General features: G+C 45.7%; 1 protein-coding gene across 1 annotated transcript; it reads right to left on the bottom strand.

Moving 5' to 3' along the window:
- Window positions 1–1,259: 1,259 nt before the first annotated feature.
- On the bottom strand, window positions 1,260–17,121 carry BRCC3 (BRCA1/BRCA2-containing complex subunit 3). Its single transcript, XM_073573114.1, has 8 exons — window positions 16,961–17,121; window positions 15,899–16,018; window positions 13,378–13,465; window positions 13,050–13,138; window positions 12,208–12,263; window positions 8,683–8,814; window positions 4,460–4,503; window positions 1,260–4,164 (listed from the first exon to the last, which is right to left on the bottom strand). The coding sequence occupies exons 1-8, from the start codon at window positions 17,063–17,065 to the stop codon at window positions 4,010–4,012; spliced, it is 789 nt and encodes a 262-aa protein (XP_073429215.1). The 5' UTR covers window positions 17,066–17,121; the 3' UTR covers window positions 1,260–4,009.
- Window positions 17,122–17,178: the final 57 nt, after the last annotated feature.

Genomic DNA, 17,178 nt, shown 5'->3' with positions numbered 1-17,178 from the left:
TCAGCCCGATTAAATGGCCGAAAAAAATGCACTCGTCCGTTTTTCTCACTAGTGTGACTCCGGCCTTACTGGCGTTCCCAGCTGCTTTGACACCTGGAGGCTGTGAACTAAGGTTACCAGTGTTTACAGCCTCCAGGTGTCCCAGCAAATGGGTATAGTAACCTTAAAGTCTTCCTTAAGGTTACTGGGCCTCACAGTCACTGGGTCACACGGAGCTCACTCTGTGTGACCAAGCAGAATTACTGTAGTACTTTGAACTGCGCTCTGCGTGACACGGCAGCAGCGCAATCCAACATACTACAGCGATTCCCAGTCACGGTGCTCCTTGAGGCCAAGGTGGTTGTAAATTGATGTAACCTCACTTTTTTTTTTTAATAAATGGAAAAATAAAGGCATTTACAGGAAAGAATGTGTCCTAACATTTTTTTCCTGCAAAATCTATTTTATCTTCGGTTTGGTATGTTTTTGTCAAGGGTGTACTGTGACAGAGGGGCTGGAAGACCACAGTGTCTGATATCTCGTACTCCTGCAGCGATTGCTAGTGTTCGTTTTATACTGACTGGTTCTGGAGTTGGAGATGTTGGTTGTTTGAGTAAGCATTTAGAGTGTTGTTTAGAAGACTATTTTTTTGTGATTTGATTGTGTGTATATCCTCATCCTCTACTACTTGGTTTTCCCTTCCTTTACTTTCTGTTTGTTCCTTTGTGTTATTTGTGAGTGCATATTTGTACGATTGGTATTTTTATTTATTCCTGTACATCTTCCCTTGCTAGTCTGGTTAGTTTATTCTTATACACAACTCCCCAATTCCCCACTGGGTGAGGGAGGGAACAGATAAGGACAGATTTAGGAGATCAGCAAGGCACGTGGCATCGGCATCTTCACCATCAGAAGTAAACCGGGGAGCAAGGACGCCCCTAGCTTTAAGGATAGGGAAGGAGCCCCTAGCCTTGAGATATCCTGCAACAGTGCCATGACAGTTTTATTGTCAGTCAGTAAAACTGGAGTTATATTTTGACAATATTTTTCCCAGCGGCGACCTGGGAGGCAGATGCATCCAGGGGACTTCCCTATGCTGTTCCCATTTCATTTCAGCGATTTTCCTTTCCCCTCAACCCTCCTGTTTGGGTCTGCTATTAAAATACTCAAGTTTCCCATTGACTTCTATTATGCGTGTTATTCAGCACCCAAGCAATACGATTTACTCGCATTTTAGTGCTCGCCCATCACTAGTGTTCAGAGATCACAGCAAACAAAAAAAAATTTGTATATTTTTATGTTCATACATGATATAGGATTTTACACAGTATGTGAACAATATAGAGTGAATTCAGATGGACAGGTTGGGTACTGTACACATATTTTTTGGGGGATGCATATCCCACATCATTCCCAGCACATGATGGCTGATTTAAACAGCTATCGGGTGCTTTTAACAGCCGTGAGAGGAGCTCCGACAATTTCTAACAGTAGCACTGAACACGCAGCAGCAGGGGGTCATTCCACGAATTAATTGGACCGCCCGTGACATGATTTCAGGGCGCTGATGGGTTGCCATGACAGATGGATGTCTGCTGAAGACCCCTGTGCCTGTCATTATGATCCTCGTGTGAGAATAAGACAATGCCTATCTTTCATAGGAGATCATGATTTTCACTATACATAGCAGTCCTGAAGCCATGCTACAGTTGTGGCCAAAAGTATTGACACCCCTGCAATTCTGTCAGATAATACTCAGTTTGTTCCTGAAAATGATTGCAAACACAAATTCTTTGGTATTATCTTCATTTAATTTGTCTTAAATGAAAGAACACAAAAAGAATTGTCCTAAAGCCAAATTGGATATAATTCCACACCAAACATAAAAAATAGAGTGGACAAAAGTATTGGCATGGTTCAAAAAATCACGTGATGCTTCTCTAATTTGTGTAATTAACAGCACCTGTAACTTACCTGTGGCACGTAACAGGTGTTGGCAATAACTAAATCACACTTGCAGCCAGTTGACATGGATTAAAGTTGACTCAACCTCTGGCCTGTGTCCTTGTGTGTACCACATTGAGCATGGAGAAAAGAAAGAAGACCAAAGAACTGTCTGAGAACTAGAGAAACCAAATTGTGAGGAAGCATGAGCAACCTCAAGGCTACAAGTCCATCTCCAAAGACCTGAATGTTCCTGTGTCTACCGTGCGCAGTGTCATCAAGAAGTTTAAAGCCCATGGCACTGTGGCTAACCTCCCTAGATGTGGACGGAAAAGAAAAATTGACAAGAGATTTCAAAGCAAGATTGTGCGGATGTTGGATAAAGAACCTCGACTAACATCCAAACAAGTTCAAGCTGCCCTGCAGTCCGAGGGTACAACAGTGTATTCAGTCGGCGTCTGAATGAAAAGGGACTGTATGGTAGAAGACCCCACTTTCTTACCCCGAGACATAAAAAAGCCAGGCTGGAGTTTGCCAAAACTTACCTGAAAAAGCCTAAAACGTTTTGGAAGAATGTTCTCTGGTCAGAAGAGACAAAAGTAGAGCTTTTTGGGCAAAGGCATCAGCATAGAGTTTACAGGAGAAAAAAAGAGGCATTCAAAGAAAAGAACACGGTCCCTACAGTCAAACATGGCGGAGGTTCCCTGATGTTTTGGGAGTTGCTTTGCTGCCTCTGGACTGCTTGACCGTGTGCATGGCATTATGAAGTCTGAAGACTACCAACAAATTTTGCAGCATAATGTAGGGCCCAGTGTGAGAAAGCTGGGTCTCCCTCAGAGGTCATGGGTCTTCCAGCAGGACGATGACCCAAAACATACTTCAAAAAAGCACTAGAAAATGGTTTGAGAGAAAGCACTGGAGACTTCTAAGGTGGCCAGCAATGAGTCCAGACCTGAATCCCATAGAACACCTGTGGAGAGATCTAAAATGGCAGTTTGGAGAAGGCACCCTTCAAATATCAGGGACCTGGAGCAGTTTGCCAAAGAAGAATGGTCTAAAATTCCAGCAGAGCATTGTAAGAAACTCATTGATGGTTACCGGAAGCGGTTGGGCGCAGTTATTTTGGCTAAAGGTTGTGCAACCAAGTATTAGGCTGAGGGTGCCAATACTTTTATCTGGCCCATTTTTGGAGTTGTGTGTGAAATGATCAATGTTTTGCTTCATTCTCTTTTGTGTTTTTTCATTTAAGACAAATTAAATGAAGATAATAATACTAAAGAATTTGTGTTTGCAATCATTTTCAGGAAGAAACTGAATATTATCTGACAGAATTGCAGGGGTGTCAATACTTTTGGCCACAACTGTATGTACAGCACAGGCGATGGGACAATGGCAGCATCAAGTCCCCTAAAGGGACTATTAAATACAATAAAAAGTAAAAAAAAGTTTTGAAAAATAAGAAAAAAAATACAAAAGTTCAAATCACCCTCTTTTGCCCCATTAAAAAAATAATTTAAAAAATGCATATATTTGGTATCCCTGGGTTCAGAAAGGTCTGATCTATCAAAATCTAAAATAAATGAATCTGATCGATAAATTACATGAGAAAAAAAAAAAAAAAATCGAACCGCCAAAATTTTTTTCCGCGCTTTCCAGTGCGTCACGATAAAATTAATGTTATTATACAAAAGTAAAACTTGTCCCACAAAAAACAAGGCCTCATACGGTTATGTGGATGAAGAAAAAAAAAAAGTTATGGCAAGGGGAGGAAAAAACTGAAAATCAGCACGTCAAGAAGGGGGTGATCACCAAAGCGATAGATTATTTCCTGTACAATTAGAAGACGAGGAACATTCACCTAAAGGAAAAATGTGAACAAAAAAGGATTCTTTTCTTGACAATAAAAATAACACAATAAATATATTTTGCATTAACATTATGTCGCGTCATTTCATCTGTTAGAGCACGGGTAAAATTCATGCATTTTTTTCACACTCTGATGGGATCTTTCGATTCAACATCCAGTTATTTTATGTCTACGAGAAGGTGGAAACTGTGATCAGGACTCATCACAAGTAACCGATGACTATAAGTCCAGGCTCTCCAATTCCTGCATTAGCTTCTCCTTCTCTTTTTCGAGCTCCTGGGCGCGCTGGTGATTCTGCTGGAGACGGTCTTCGAGCCACTGTAGAAGAGGCCCACTGACTGCAGACATTTGGCCACACAAATTCTTAGTAAAAACTGCAAGACAAAATGTTATAGACATCAATTACGATAACGATATTTAGGAAATTATAATACTATTTCGGGTCCAGTTCACTTTTTTACTTCTACACAGAAAACCCATTGTATTTTCCCAAAGTGTTTTCCACAATGCATGCAACTACCATTATCAAAAAATAGAATATTTTGTAAGTTATACAATTTTTCTTCTTGATCCCAAAGTATAGTCAGCTACTCCCAATAATACAAGGAAAATCAGATAATAATACAAATATTGCCATTTTGGTTCCATCTGCATTGTCTGATCACTTACCAGAACCATTATGAATCTTGGTAATGGAATCTAGATGTCCCAGGCTGAGAACAAACAAACAATAAATTATTATTTTTATTAGCTATTTATTTTTTAGCCCTCTGTGGGGGTCTGGGTGCAAGTTTTCTACAGCTAGTTCTCCAGTAAGGTTCATATGAATCAGCAGCAGTCATAATTTCACAGCAAAATAGCACGATATAGTGTTGCCTGTAATGCAGCCGTGGCCAAAAGTTTTCACAAAGTTTTCAGAAGGTTGCTGCTTCAGTTTTTATAGTGGCAATACACAGTAACCCTAATTATAGAAATAGCAGCACGTGGCTATTAAAATTTAACTTTTATTAACGCAAATAAAATAGCCAAAACCTGGTTAGAAGGACCTTAAACCAACAAAACATACAATAAACAAAAATAAAAAATGAAAACTGGTACAAAAGGCACAAAGTTACCAGTTACTGAGCTATGTGCTCAGCTCACGTTGAGTATTTGCTTGCAGAAATTTCTGCAAGGTTTCTGCATTTCTTGGCAGGATAAAAGCTGCGGGAAAAACGCACGTTTTTGTACAGCAACTTTTTTGAGTTAAAGATATTTAAAAAAAAGTTTTGTAATGGAATGTCTTGGTTCAACACCAACTTTTTCATGCTGATGCAATAGCATCAGAGTGGGATTAGAGCATGGTGCCAGCAGCTGTCATGGACACCCAGCTCTAGGCTTAGTAATGAAAAGGTGTCAACCCGACACCATCACTACTAAGCCGATAAGTAAACACAAACCCACACATTGTCACGTCTATGTAGGAGTGATAACAGAATGAACCTACATAGGCTGTAACCAAACAGCAACTGTTAATTTTAAAGAAAAAAAAAAAAAATTGCGTGGGCTCCCACATAATTTTTATATCCAGCAGAGGGAAAGCCGATGTTAATATTCTGGGAAGGAGCCAATAGCCATAAAGGTTCCCAGGCTATTAATATCAGCTCACAGATGTTTTCTTAGCCTTTACTGGGCTAGTTTACAGGGGGTCCCCAGAAAAAAATTGACATAGGGTACACCTATATAATCTAACCAGCAAAGGCTAGGCAGACAGCTGCGGGCTGATATTAACAGCCTAGGAAGAGGCCATGGATACTGGTCCCTCCCAGACTAAAAACATCAGCTCTCAGCCGCCCCCAAAAAAGGTGCATCTATAAGATGCGCCAAATCTGGCACTTAGCCTCACACTTCCCACTTGCCCTTCAGCGGTGGCAAGTGGGGTTCATATTTGTGGAGTTGATGTCATCTTTGTATTGTGAGGCGACATCAAGCCCACAGGTTAGTAATGGAGAGGCATCTATAAAGACACCTATCCATTACTAACTCCATAGTGATATTGTATAAAAACACACACACACCCAGAATAAGACCCACCACACCGGTGTTTCCTAGGCTGTCACACAGCGTGGGAAACACCATACATTTTTGCTGCGGAATTGACTGACTCATTTGAAGTCAATGGGTGCAGAAACACAAAAAGAATTGACATGCTGCAGAAAAGAAACACACTGCAAATACGCACAGAAATTTACTGATCATGTGCACAACACTTCAGGATTGTCATTGAATAAGCTTACATAAGGATTACATAGCGTTTTTGGCCCATTTCCACCATGAAAACGCATCAAAAACGTACACATAGCCTTACAACGAAAGGCTATGTAGTTTTACTGCTTGAAAACGGTCTCTCCGGCAGGGCTAAGTGCACATCTTTCTTGCAGCTGTTTCTTAGGATATCATGGGATTATAGGGCTGATTAGTGAGGGCCAGTAGACGAGGAGTGGAAGTGCCATTGCGCTACATTTAGTGTGCCAACCCTTGCGGTTAGATAAGGACTTTATTCATATTAATTAACACCCCTTCTGGGTCTTCTGTCTCCTACCGGTGGTTGTTGTACTTACTTAGATATCTCACACCAATAACGTCCATAAATCTTATAAATGATGACCATATTTATGGTCTCTGTGTATTCATTCAATTGATACTTTCAATCTAAACCATGCCAAAGAAATCCAGTCTTTAAAAGGAATCTGTCACATTTTTTTGACTATAAGATGCAGCCACCACCATCAGGGGCTTATCTACAGCATTCTGTAATGCTGTGGATAAGGCCCCGATTAACCTGAAAGAGAAGGAAAAAAAGTGTTATATTATACTCACCCAGGGGCGGTCCAGGTCCGGTCTGGGTCCGATGGGTGTCACGGTCTGGTCCGGCACCGCCCATCTTCTAGCGATGACGTCCTCTTCTTTGCTTCCCGTCGCGGCGCAGTGCTCTGCCCTGCTGAGGGCAGAACAGAGTACTGCAGTGCGCAGGCGCTGGGCCTCTCCGACCTTTCCCGGTGCCTGCACTGCAGTACTCTGCTCTGCCCTCAACAAGCCAGAGCAGTACGCCTGCGCCGCGACGGGAAGCAAAGAAGAGAACGTCATCGCTAGAAGATGGGAGGCGCCGGTTTGAACGGCGACACCCATCGGACCCGGACTGCTCTTGGGTGAGTATAATCTAACGCGTTCTTCTTCTCTTTCAGGTTACATCGGGGGTTTATCTACAGCATTACAGAATGCTGTAGATAAGCCCCTGATGGCGGTGGCCGCATCTTATACACGAAAAAATAGGTGACAGATTCCCTTTAATGAGTTAATTGGGTAAATACTCGCCTCTCCCTTCCCCTCATGGGCAGCGTAGCTTTTCTCATGACTGGATTGGTCTCTTCTAAGTGGTAGGGGTAATAGAGTAAAGATCAAGCATCTTAAATACCTACCTACACATTACTGTAACCATTGTTTTATTGGGTGCCATACTGAATGTCCGCGGGTGTCTGCCATACGTAGAGACTTTGTCTCTTAAAACGCGGCATCCCTGCATTCCCACGTCATTCACGTTCTACAGATACCAAGCGGTGACGACACTTCATTTGTGTTCCACCTATGCATTCCAATCCTATCCAGAATTGATGTCATATGTTTCACCGTACACAGGCAAGGAACTGACAATTTCTGTCACAATGTGGTTCTTTTACCATCAGCTAATCATTTCACTACATAAGGGAAGTCAGACAGGTCGACAGACTTTGGAGAACTGTATTTTGGGTCATTTTTGAGCTGTCAAGGACCAGACAGCTACATACACTCCCCTGATGAATCTGTTTTCAAGAAACTCACCGGGAGCTTATCTGGATCTTGAGTGATTGGGTGATCACTCACAATTTTGCCTATGACCACTGCCATGGATAGAATGGGATCTAATCATCTTCCAAGAGCAACTTCACCCAACAACACAGGAGCCATTTGGTGATGGAACAATGATGGAGACCATGTCACAAGGTAAAAGTGATAACTACGCAGCTCAGGAACAAAATATTGACATTTTGGATACAAGGCCAGGAAACTCCTCAGATCTCAATCCCATTGGGGACCTTAGGTCAATTCTCAAAAGGCGACAAAGAAAAAACACAAATAGTTGCGATAAACCACTGGCACTGATTAGACAAGATTGGGCGGCTAGTAGTCAGGATATGGCCCAGAAGTAGTGATGAGCGAGTATGCTCATTACTCGAAATTTCCGAGCATGCTCAGGTGTTCTCTGAGTATTTGGATGTGCTCGGAGATTTAGTTTGTGTTGCCGCAGCTGCATGATTTGCAGCTGCTGGATAGGCTGAATACATGTGGGTTCCCTAACAAACAGGCAATCCTCACAAGTATTCAGGCTGTCTAGCAGCCGTAAATCAAGCAGCTGTGGCAACACAAACTAAATCACCGAGCACGTCCAAACACTTGGAGAACACCCGAGCATGCTCGGAAATCTTGAGTAACAAGCATACTCGCTCATCACTACCCAGAAGCAGATATCCACCTGCCAGGGGCGAGGGGCAGAAGTCTAGAAAAATATAAGCCAACACTGGATATATTGAGTCTTTCCATAAACTTGATGCATTTGTCAAAATGTAAAATTTTTTGAAAAGTTTATTATTGCATGTCAGTAACTATAGACACATCTGATGAAAAGATCGAAAAACAATGAAGCAGCAAATTCTGTAAAAGCACAAATTTATGTCCGACGTTTGGCCACAAGTGTAGTCTGACCACCCTGACTAGTCAATTATCACTAATAATGTTTCATATTATTCTCATCAGTGATCAGTATCAATATCGCTTCTATTCCACATCTTAGACTGTGTAACAAGATGAACCGATACCTATGTATTCTGCGGTACGCATCCTGCTCCTCCTGGCACAGAATTTTGGGCAGTTCCACCGCTGACTCCAGGCAAACTTTCCTGATCGTGTCATGTGGGACTACATGAAGTGGTATTTCTATTCTTTCATATCTGTTGGATAGAAGATAAAATGTGGTATAATAGCAATTGGAGGCCAATAACAAACAGTGCCTAAGCAAAATACCGGACTTTTAATTCACATGCAAATGAGGGGGCTTCAGCGTACCCACGGCGTGACCAAGAGTTCTGTGCAGTGTTACACCTTCTCATTATGCATCTTTAGGGCCTTCCCCTACTAATCATTGACTGGGCTCACTTCCCAGATCAGCGCTGCCCAACAACAGCCAATGTATGTCCGCATGCACACGGTCTCTGCCTGAGTCCTGCTGCAGGGTCACAGCGAGCAAGCACATCCTGCTCCCTGGATTCTTTCTGCAGACGCTGATCACTACACAAAGACACGTGGAAATGTATAAAATGGGCTAGGGAGGACGACCCCATCCGAACTGTGTGTGCAGTCAGGCTGCGGCACTGTTAGTGCACATGAACATACACGTGGACAGAGTAAAAACTGTGAGGACTCTGGGAACCGAGCACTGTCATTCAGGGTGGGAAGATGCTTAACATGAAAAATGAGGAACATAACAGTGATCCGGAGCAATTACAGTCACTGCCCAAAGAACTGAAGCACGCCCCGGCTCTGACCGACAGCCGGCCCTGTACTGATGCACTGCTGAGCCGGCTCAGACCGAGAGCCAGCCCTGTACTGATGCACTGCTGAGCCGGCTCTGACCGACAGCAGGCCCTGTACTGATGCACTGCTGAGCCGGCTCTGACCGAGAGCCAGCCCTGTACTGATGCACTGCTGAGCCGGCTTTGACCGACAGCCGGCCCTGTACTGATGCACTGCTGAGCCGGCTCTACCGACAGCCGGCCCTGTACTGATGCACTGCTGAGCCGGCTCAGACCGAGAGCCAGCCCTGTACTGATGCACTGCTGAGCCGGCTCTGACCGACAGCCGGCTCTGTACTGATGCACTGCTGAGCCGGCTCAGACCGAGAGCCAGCCCTGTACTGATGCACTGCTGAGCCGGCTCTGACCGACAGCCGGCCCTGTACTGATGCACTGCTGAGCCGGCTCTGACTGACAGCCGGCCCTGTACTGATGCACTGCTGAGCCAGCTCTGACCGACAGACGGCCCTGTACTGATGCACTGCTGAGCCGGCTCTGACCGACAGACGGCCCTGTACTGATGCACTGCTGAGCCGGCTCTGACCGACAGACGGCCCTGTACTGATGCACTGCTGAGCCAGTTCTGACAGCCGGCCCTGTACTGATGCACTGCTGAGCCAGTTCTGACAGACGGCCCTGTACTGATGCACTGCTGAGCCGGCTCTGACCGACAGCCAGCCCTGTACTGATGCACTGCTGAGCCAGTTCTGACAGACGGCCCTGTACTGATGCACTGCTGAGCCGGCTCTGACCGACAGACGGCCCTGTACTGATGCACTGCTGAGCCAGCTCTGACCGACAGACGGCCCTGTACTGATGCACTGCTGAGCCAGCTCTGACCGACAGACGGCCCTGTACTGATGCACTGCTGAGCCGGCTCTGACCGACAGACGGCCCTGTACTGATGCACTGCTGAGCCGGCTCTGACCGACAGACGGCCCTGTACTGATGCACTGCTGAGCCGGCTCAGACCGACAGACGGCCCTGTACTGATGCACTGCTGAGCCGGCTCAGACCGACAGACGGCCCTGTACTGATGCACTGCTGAGCCAGCTCTGACCGACAGACGGCCCTGTACTGATGCACTGCTGAGCCAGCTCTGACCGACAGACGGCCCTGTACTGATGCACTGCTGAGCCGGCTCTGACCGAGAGCCAGCCCTGTACTGATGCACTGCTGAGCCGGCTCTGACCGACAGCCGGCCCTGTACTGATGCACTGCTGAGCCGGCTCAGACCGAGAGCCAGCCCTGTACTGATGCACTGCTGAGCCGGCTCTGACTGACAGCCGGCCCTGTACTGATGCACTGCTGAGCCAGCTCTGACTGACAGACGGCCCTGTACTGATGCACTGCTGAGCCGGCTCTGACCGACAGACGGCCCTGTACTGATGCACTGCTGAGCCGGCTCTGACCGACAGACGGCCCTGTACTGATGCACTGCTGAGCCAGTTCTGACAGCCGGCCCTGTACTGATGCACTGCTGAGCCAGTTCTGACAGACGGCCCTGTACTGATGCACTGCTGAGCCGGCTCTGACCGACAGACGGCCCTGTACTGATGCACTGCTGAGCCAGCTCTGACCGACAGACGGCCCTGTACTGATGCACTGCTGAGCCAGCTCTGACCGACAGACGGCCCTGTACTGATGCACTGCTGAGCCGGCTCTGACCGACAGACGGCCCTGTACTGATGCACTGCTGAGCCGGCTCTGACCGACAGACGGCCCTGTACTGATGCACTGCTGAGCCAGCTCTGACTGACAGACGGCCCTGTACTGATGCACTGCTGAGCCAGCTCTGACCGACAGACGGCCCTGTACTGATGCACTGCTGAGCCGACTCTGACTGAGACGGCCCTGTACTGATGCACTGCTGAGTAAGCTGTCAGTCAGTGCCAGGATGTTCTTACAGTTCATTTTCTCCCGTGGACAGCACTTTTAGTAATGCAGCCAGACACCTATTAACCTAAAGATTTTCCCAATATCTGCAGCTTAATAGCTTTATTGGACCTCACATGTTCTTTTTTTACTTCCTCACTACCTTTAACTCGTTTATGACCAATTAATTTTCTGTTTTGACAGGGTGATTTTTTCCTCCCCCTCTTCCAAGAGACCATTTATTTTTTCATCGGCACAGCCATATGCTTGCTTTTTTGTGAAACGATTGTAGTTTTGAATGAAGCACAATGTCCTGGAAAAGCGATAACGAAAATTCTGTGTGTGGAAAAAAAAAAAAAAAAAATCACGTGTTGCAGTTTTCTGAGATATGCAATATCATTTTTATGTGGATGGAGCTGTATGAAGACTCGTGTTGTGCATGGCAAGCTGATATTTTTATCGGCACCATTTACTGCTACATCAGTTAATACTATTATTTTTTTTTTTTAAATGGGGGAATGAAAGGCAAATCAGTTTTTCTTTTAGATCTAAAATTGTTTTTTTCATAATTTTTTTGTCCCAATAAGAGATTGCGATCATCTTATCACTTATTCTATATCCTGCAATGCCACTTTATTTCTGTACATAGCTAAAATCAAGGTCTCCTATGAAGTCCAGGAGTACCAGCATGGCAGTCATGGGCGCCTTCAGCCATGGCAACTCATCAATCCCCTGTATTCATATGGTGGGGTGGCGGTGATCGCACTGAATGGAGCTCTCCTTGGACCGCGGACCTCTAAGTGAACTGCCCTGGCGCATAACAGGGGTCCGATCTCCACAAGGACGGCACCGGTACGCACCATACGCATGGCTGAACTGGTCCTAAAAGTGACTTACTCGTTGCTCTTCTGTGCTTGGACTGACTGAAAACAGGTGTAGAGAAGACGCCCAGTCTGAAGAGAAGAAAAAAAAACACATCAAAATGATAAATATAAAACAAAACAATATATTTAAGAATAACAATATGGCCAGGAAACAGCAAAGTCTGCATAATTCTACAATGACCAAAATAGAAGAATTGTGTGCCCCTTATTCTCACTTCGATCATTATATGATACAATGGTGGATAAAGTGAGTGTCAAGGCAACCGCTACATTGGTGTAGGCAGAGGACGCGAGTCCGTGCCATCTGGCTGAAGAGCCAGCCGTAATATGTAGCCGGGCTTGCACATCTTGGAACAAAAAATGTTTGCAGCTGTTCAACCCCTTAGATGCCACGGTTACTAGAGAGCACTGCATGTACTGAAGCGCCAGATGGAGATCGCTTCTCTGTCACTCCATTGGCTTCCCGCAGCGAGACCAAGGGATCACTTGTTGAAGTCCACCTGGAGGACTAATATTGTAAAAAATATGTATATTCATAAGTGTTGTTAGGTATTTAGAGGAAATGTTAAACGGAAAAAAAAAATTTGAATAAAAGATTGTTTAAAACAATACACAAACACCCAAAGAAGAACACATATCTGGTATCACTGTGTCCGTAACAACCAGTACAATAAAAATAAATCTATCATTTATCCGGCAAAAAAACAAAACAAAAGCCAGAGTTACTAATAGGTAGTGTCTGGATGATACTCTCCCTGTGAGCACGCATCAGCAGAACACAATTATAATAGACTGAAAAAAAACTTGACACAAATCCTCTTTCCGAATGATTACAGCCGGAATGGGAGTACTGACCTTTGTGTTCTTGTCCTCTATGAAGCACGAGAAGATTAATCCCACAAAGCCGACATCCATCATCTGATACATGGCCTGGGTGCGCACATCTGTACATGGCAGGAGACACCACTGATAAGTAACACTCTACCTTTATTAATTATGCTCATTAGGCCACATTCACACATCCGTGTCTTGCGGTCAGAGGACGGATCGGCCATGTGTCTTATGAGCAGATCTTCACAGTTTCATAAATGAGGCTGTCAAGTTTGGGTCTGGACAGCCACAGCCTCACGCTCCGTTATTTGGCCCGTGAAACACTTGTGTGAATACAGCCTTAGTCTCTTACCGACATGGGACGGCCACACAGTAATATGTGGGTGAGAGTGATACCAACCAACGACCCTCATGGGACGTCCGGTAATCTCCGACAATCTGTGCAGAGGAGTTAAAGGATGAAGAAAACGTCTCGGAAGGGAAGCAAAACGTTATTTATATTACCTGATCTTTCAGACAGTATTTTTCTCATCTGAGAGTAGCAAGATGTAGGGACAGAGACCCCGAGTCCAGCAATGTATCACTTACTGGGCTGATTTCTGTAGTTGTGATAAAATCACAGTTTTCTCTGCTGCAGATCCAGCAGTTCTCTGAATGCTGAGCTGTGTGTAACCCTACCCACATCACCGATTGGTAGTGCACACAGAAATCTGCCAATCAGTGGTGGGGTTATACAGAGCAGGAGGACTAGATAGCACAAGGCAACTAGTCCCCTAATGATAACCTAATCAATTAACATCTTCAAAACAAGCACTTCGATTGCCCCTAAACAGTTTTCTATCTTATATTGTCGATGAAAGTGGACGAGTTTCGGGTTGACAGCGGAAATCACTGCATTTTTGTGCAGGACTACTTCCCTGTTCAGGTGTCATAGATTGGTACGCTGGGCTGGGAAGAGATTACTACACTAACATTAGCGTTTGTAGAATTGTTTTTTTTTATGTATATGCATAGAATTTTCAACTAACACTTTTTTGGGGGGGAAATTTGCACTGTTTGGCTTTTTTTGGCTCCTTGTTGGCTGCTGAATGAGTTAACTAAACATCTGCCAATCATTTTAATAAAAACGCTGTTAAAGGGGGTCCGTTACCCCCACAGAATGCATTTTACATGGGCTATAAAGTGTTGTAGGGGGCTTAGCCCCTTTAACAACCATACAGGTGCACCGTTATGCCACTATTTCTGCATATTGGGTCCCTTCCCCTGCTTGTGATTGACAGTCCCCGTGTCTGTGTTCTCCATGTCTCCTTTCTCCTGACGCCACTAACACAGTACACCCAGAAGTGCAGCGTCTTCATAGGAAGAGAAAGCGCTCGGCCACTGCGCGCAAGCAGCATTCTGACAGTGCCTGCTCTGCCAATCAGAACTGGAGGAAGGGCATCAATATGCAAATGAGTTACAACAGTATGCCAAACTCTTGGCCATGCCCAGAGTGCACTGGAGCTCCCTCATTTGCATATAAATTAAAGGTTATTATCTCAGGCCCTGTGCCAGTAGCAGATACAGGCTGAGAACGTTGATTTAGGGGCTAAGTCCCCTACACCACGGTATAGCCCATTAAAAATGTATTTTGGGGTGACAGACTCCCTTTAACTCTTTTAGGCCAGGGCTACACAGCTAAGTTGACCACAGATCGCTGCATGTGAGTAAAGCAAGGGTTTAGTGGGATCAGATTGCTTGTCATGGTACCTCGCACTATTATGCCATGTAGCAGTGGTGTGCGCTGACCTTTGGATGAGTGACCCGTGATTGCAGGGAAAGGTTTCTGCGTCGCCCCAGCCTTATCAGCCTTTTTTAAATCTCCTATTAGTTGAATTATGGCAACAAAGGTTCAGCTCAACTTTCACGTGGTCAGAAATCGGCACAAAGGAAATGGTAAGAATTATTCTAAGCCCAAAATACGTGCATTAAAAAAGGCCCTAATGAAGCCAACAGACTTGGTGAGCGTAGATTTTACCGAATCTGAGAGAAGCACGGCACACTGAAGATTAGGGACCCACCGAGAGGGTCGCCGTGACGTGGCAGTGGGCTTATACACTCTCCATGTGCATGGATAATGTGTGTGCTTACATGTGCAGTGTGTGTCTACATGACATGTGTATACGCAGTGTGCATATATGTGCAGTGCATGACTACAATGGCAATGTGTGCGCGCGCCTACATATGCAGTGCATGCGCCTACATGTGCATTGTCTGAGTGACTACATCTGCTGTATCTACATATTAATGCGCAGTGCGTGCCTACGTGGGCAGTGTGTGCATACTCACATCTGCAGTGTGCACCTGTGTGTAGTGTGTCTGCAGTCAGTGTGTGCATGCGTATATCTACATGTGTCTGTGCAGTGTGTGCCTATGTGTGCAGTGTGTCTGCAGTTAGTGGATGCCGCATCACAAGACGACATTAATCTGCAACCCTGGTGACAATCTATTAATACTGGCAATACCGATCATATTGCATTATACAATCACTCAACTCTAAGCGGAATTTTACGTGTCATGGTATAAACCATCGGTCTTTCCACTACGTTACATTATTTCTGTAGTCGGTTACTGATGAAGGCCATGTTTGGCCGAAACGTTTTGTTATATTCCTTTCTGGACTGGATGAAATGTACTAACTTCATGACAAATTGAGTGCCAAGTTTATTTTCTATGTGTGCAGTGTGTCTGCAGTCAGTGTGTGAGCGCATCTACATGTGTGTGTGCACTGTGCAAGACATCCCCTAAAAATAAGCCCCGTCCATCCCACCTTTCAGAGCGAAAAATAATGCAAGCCCCCCCTTCTTATTTTTGGTCCTTATACAGAAGGATATATCAGCCTCTATAGTGGCTGCCGACAGCTGTTCTGGTGAAATCTCCACGCGATCTTTCCTCTTGTCGGAGCGCCGTAAGATGATCACTGAGTGGATGTGAACGACTCGCTGAGTATCCACCTGTAGGATACATAACAGCACATGCCTCAGGGGGTCCGGCGAGCACAGACCTTACACTTTATGTATAAGCATAACTCCAGATTAGAGACCTGCATACACACTGCCATTACAGGGGAGGTCTCATGTTTGTTCTTCTCTACCCCCTGCATGTTGGAGGGGTGATGCCCTCCTGAAAATTGAGAGTTCGAGCTGGTTGCACAACTGAGTCGCCGTCCTAAAATAATGTCATTTCTACAGCATTGGAGCAGCGCAAAGGGACTAAAGTCTGAGAGCTGGCAGGCTTCAGGGCCGCGACCTGGCCAAACTAGGGACCGTGATCCCGCCAGACTCAGGGCCATGACCCCCGCCAAACTCCGGACAGTGAACCCGCTGGCCTCGGGAACATGACTGCAAGCAGTTTGGAAAACAAGCTCCTAGCCTAGGAAACCGGCCGTAGCAGAGGTGGCCTGTAACCTAGGAAACGAGCTGTAAGCTATAGGATAGGAAATGTGATCATTTGCTGCTGGTCGGGGATCTGAGCTCTGGGATAGTCAGTGATCACAAGGATGGGGGTCCCCGCTTGGATGGCGTGCGGTGGAGCATTTCCCCCTCTGCTCCATTATAGGTCAGGTCTAGGGGTCTGCGAGAAAGAGGGGCTCCGCTTCTATGCTGCCATGGGACATGCTCTGTGGTAACAGACGGGACCACAGCCAGCCATGTTAGCTGCTGCACGACAACTAAGAGCTGTGATATCGCCCCTTGGGTTACATTCGGTGGGGTCCGACCAGTCCTACCAATCACAGGCCTGCCTTCTGTGCTGTGGTCAATGACAACTACGGCTCTAATGTACAAGACTAAAAGTGGCCACTGTCCATAGCAACCAGTCAGGTTTCAACTGTCAAATCTCTCTCACTGGCTGAAATGAAAGCCAAGCTCTCCCTAATAACAGTGTCCGCTCCTCACCTCACCAATACACAGGCCCATGACCTCCTCTCGCTCTGTGCTCAGAGAATGAGCCACACACACTAAGAAAGCATCTCCTTCGATGTGTACGGCCTGCACCGCCATCTTGTCCCGTGCTGCACACAACGGAGGCTCTAGTGACGAGGTTTGCGTTCCAGGAAATGAAAAACATGTCTGCGGCGCGGGCGCCATTTTGTTGAAGCCAATAGCATTAACTA

The sequence above is a fragment of the Dendrobates tinctorius genome, unplaced genomic scaffold (assembly GCF_039654945.1).
Source record: "Dendrobates tinctorius isolate UK_male_01 unplaced genomic scaffold, ASM3965494v1 ptg000034l, whole genome shotgun sequence".
NCBI classification, from domain to species: Eukaryota; Metazoa; Chordata; class Amphibia; order Anura; family Dendrobatidae; genus Dendrobates; species Dendrobates tinctorius.
Note: the sequence above shows the minus strand (reverse complement) of the source record. Positions and strands in the feature narration are given on the sequence as shown.

Excerpts from the sequence above, each read along its gene's own strand:
- BRCC3 (XM_073573114.1), bottom strand. The coding sequence starts at position 17,065 with ATGGCGGTGCAGGCCGTACACATCGAAGGAGATGCTTTCTTAGTGTGT. Across the intron at positions 13,139-13,377 it reads TGTGTGGCCGTCCCATGTCG|ATGTGCGCACCCAGGCCATG; the intron begins GTAAGAGACTAA and ends TGCCATGTACAG. Across the intron at positions 4,504-8,682 it reads GCGTACCGCAGAATACATAG|CCTGGGACATCTAGATTCCA; the intron begins GTATCGGTTCAT and ends GTTTGTTCTCAG.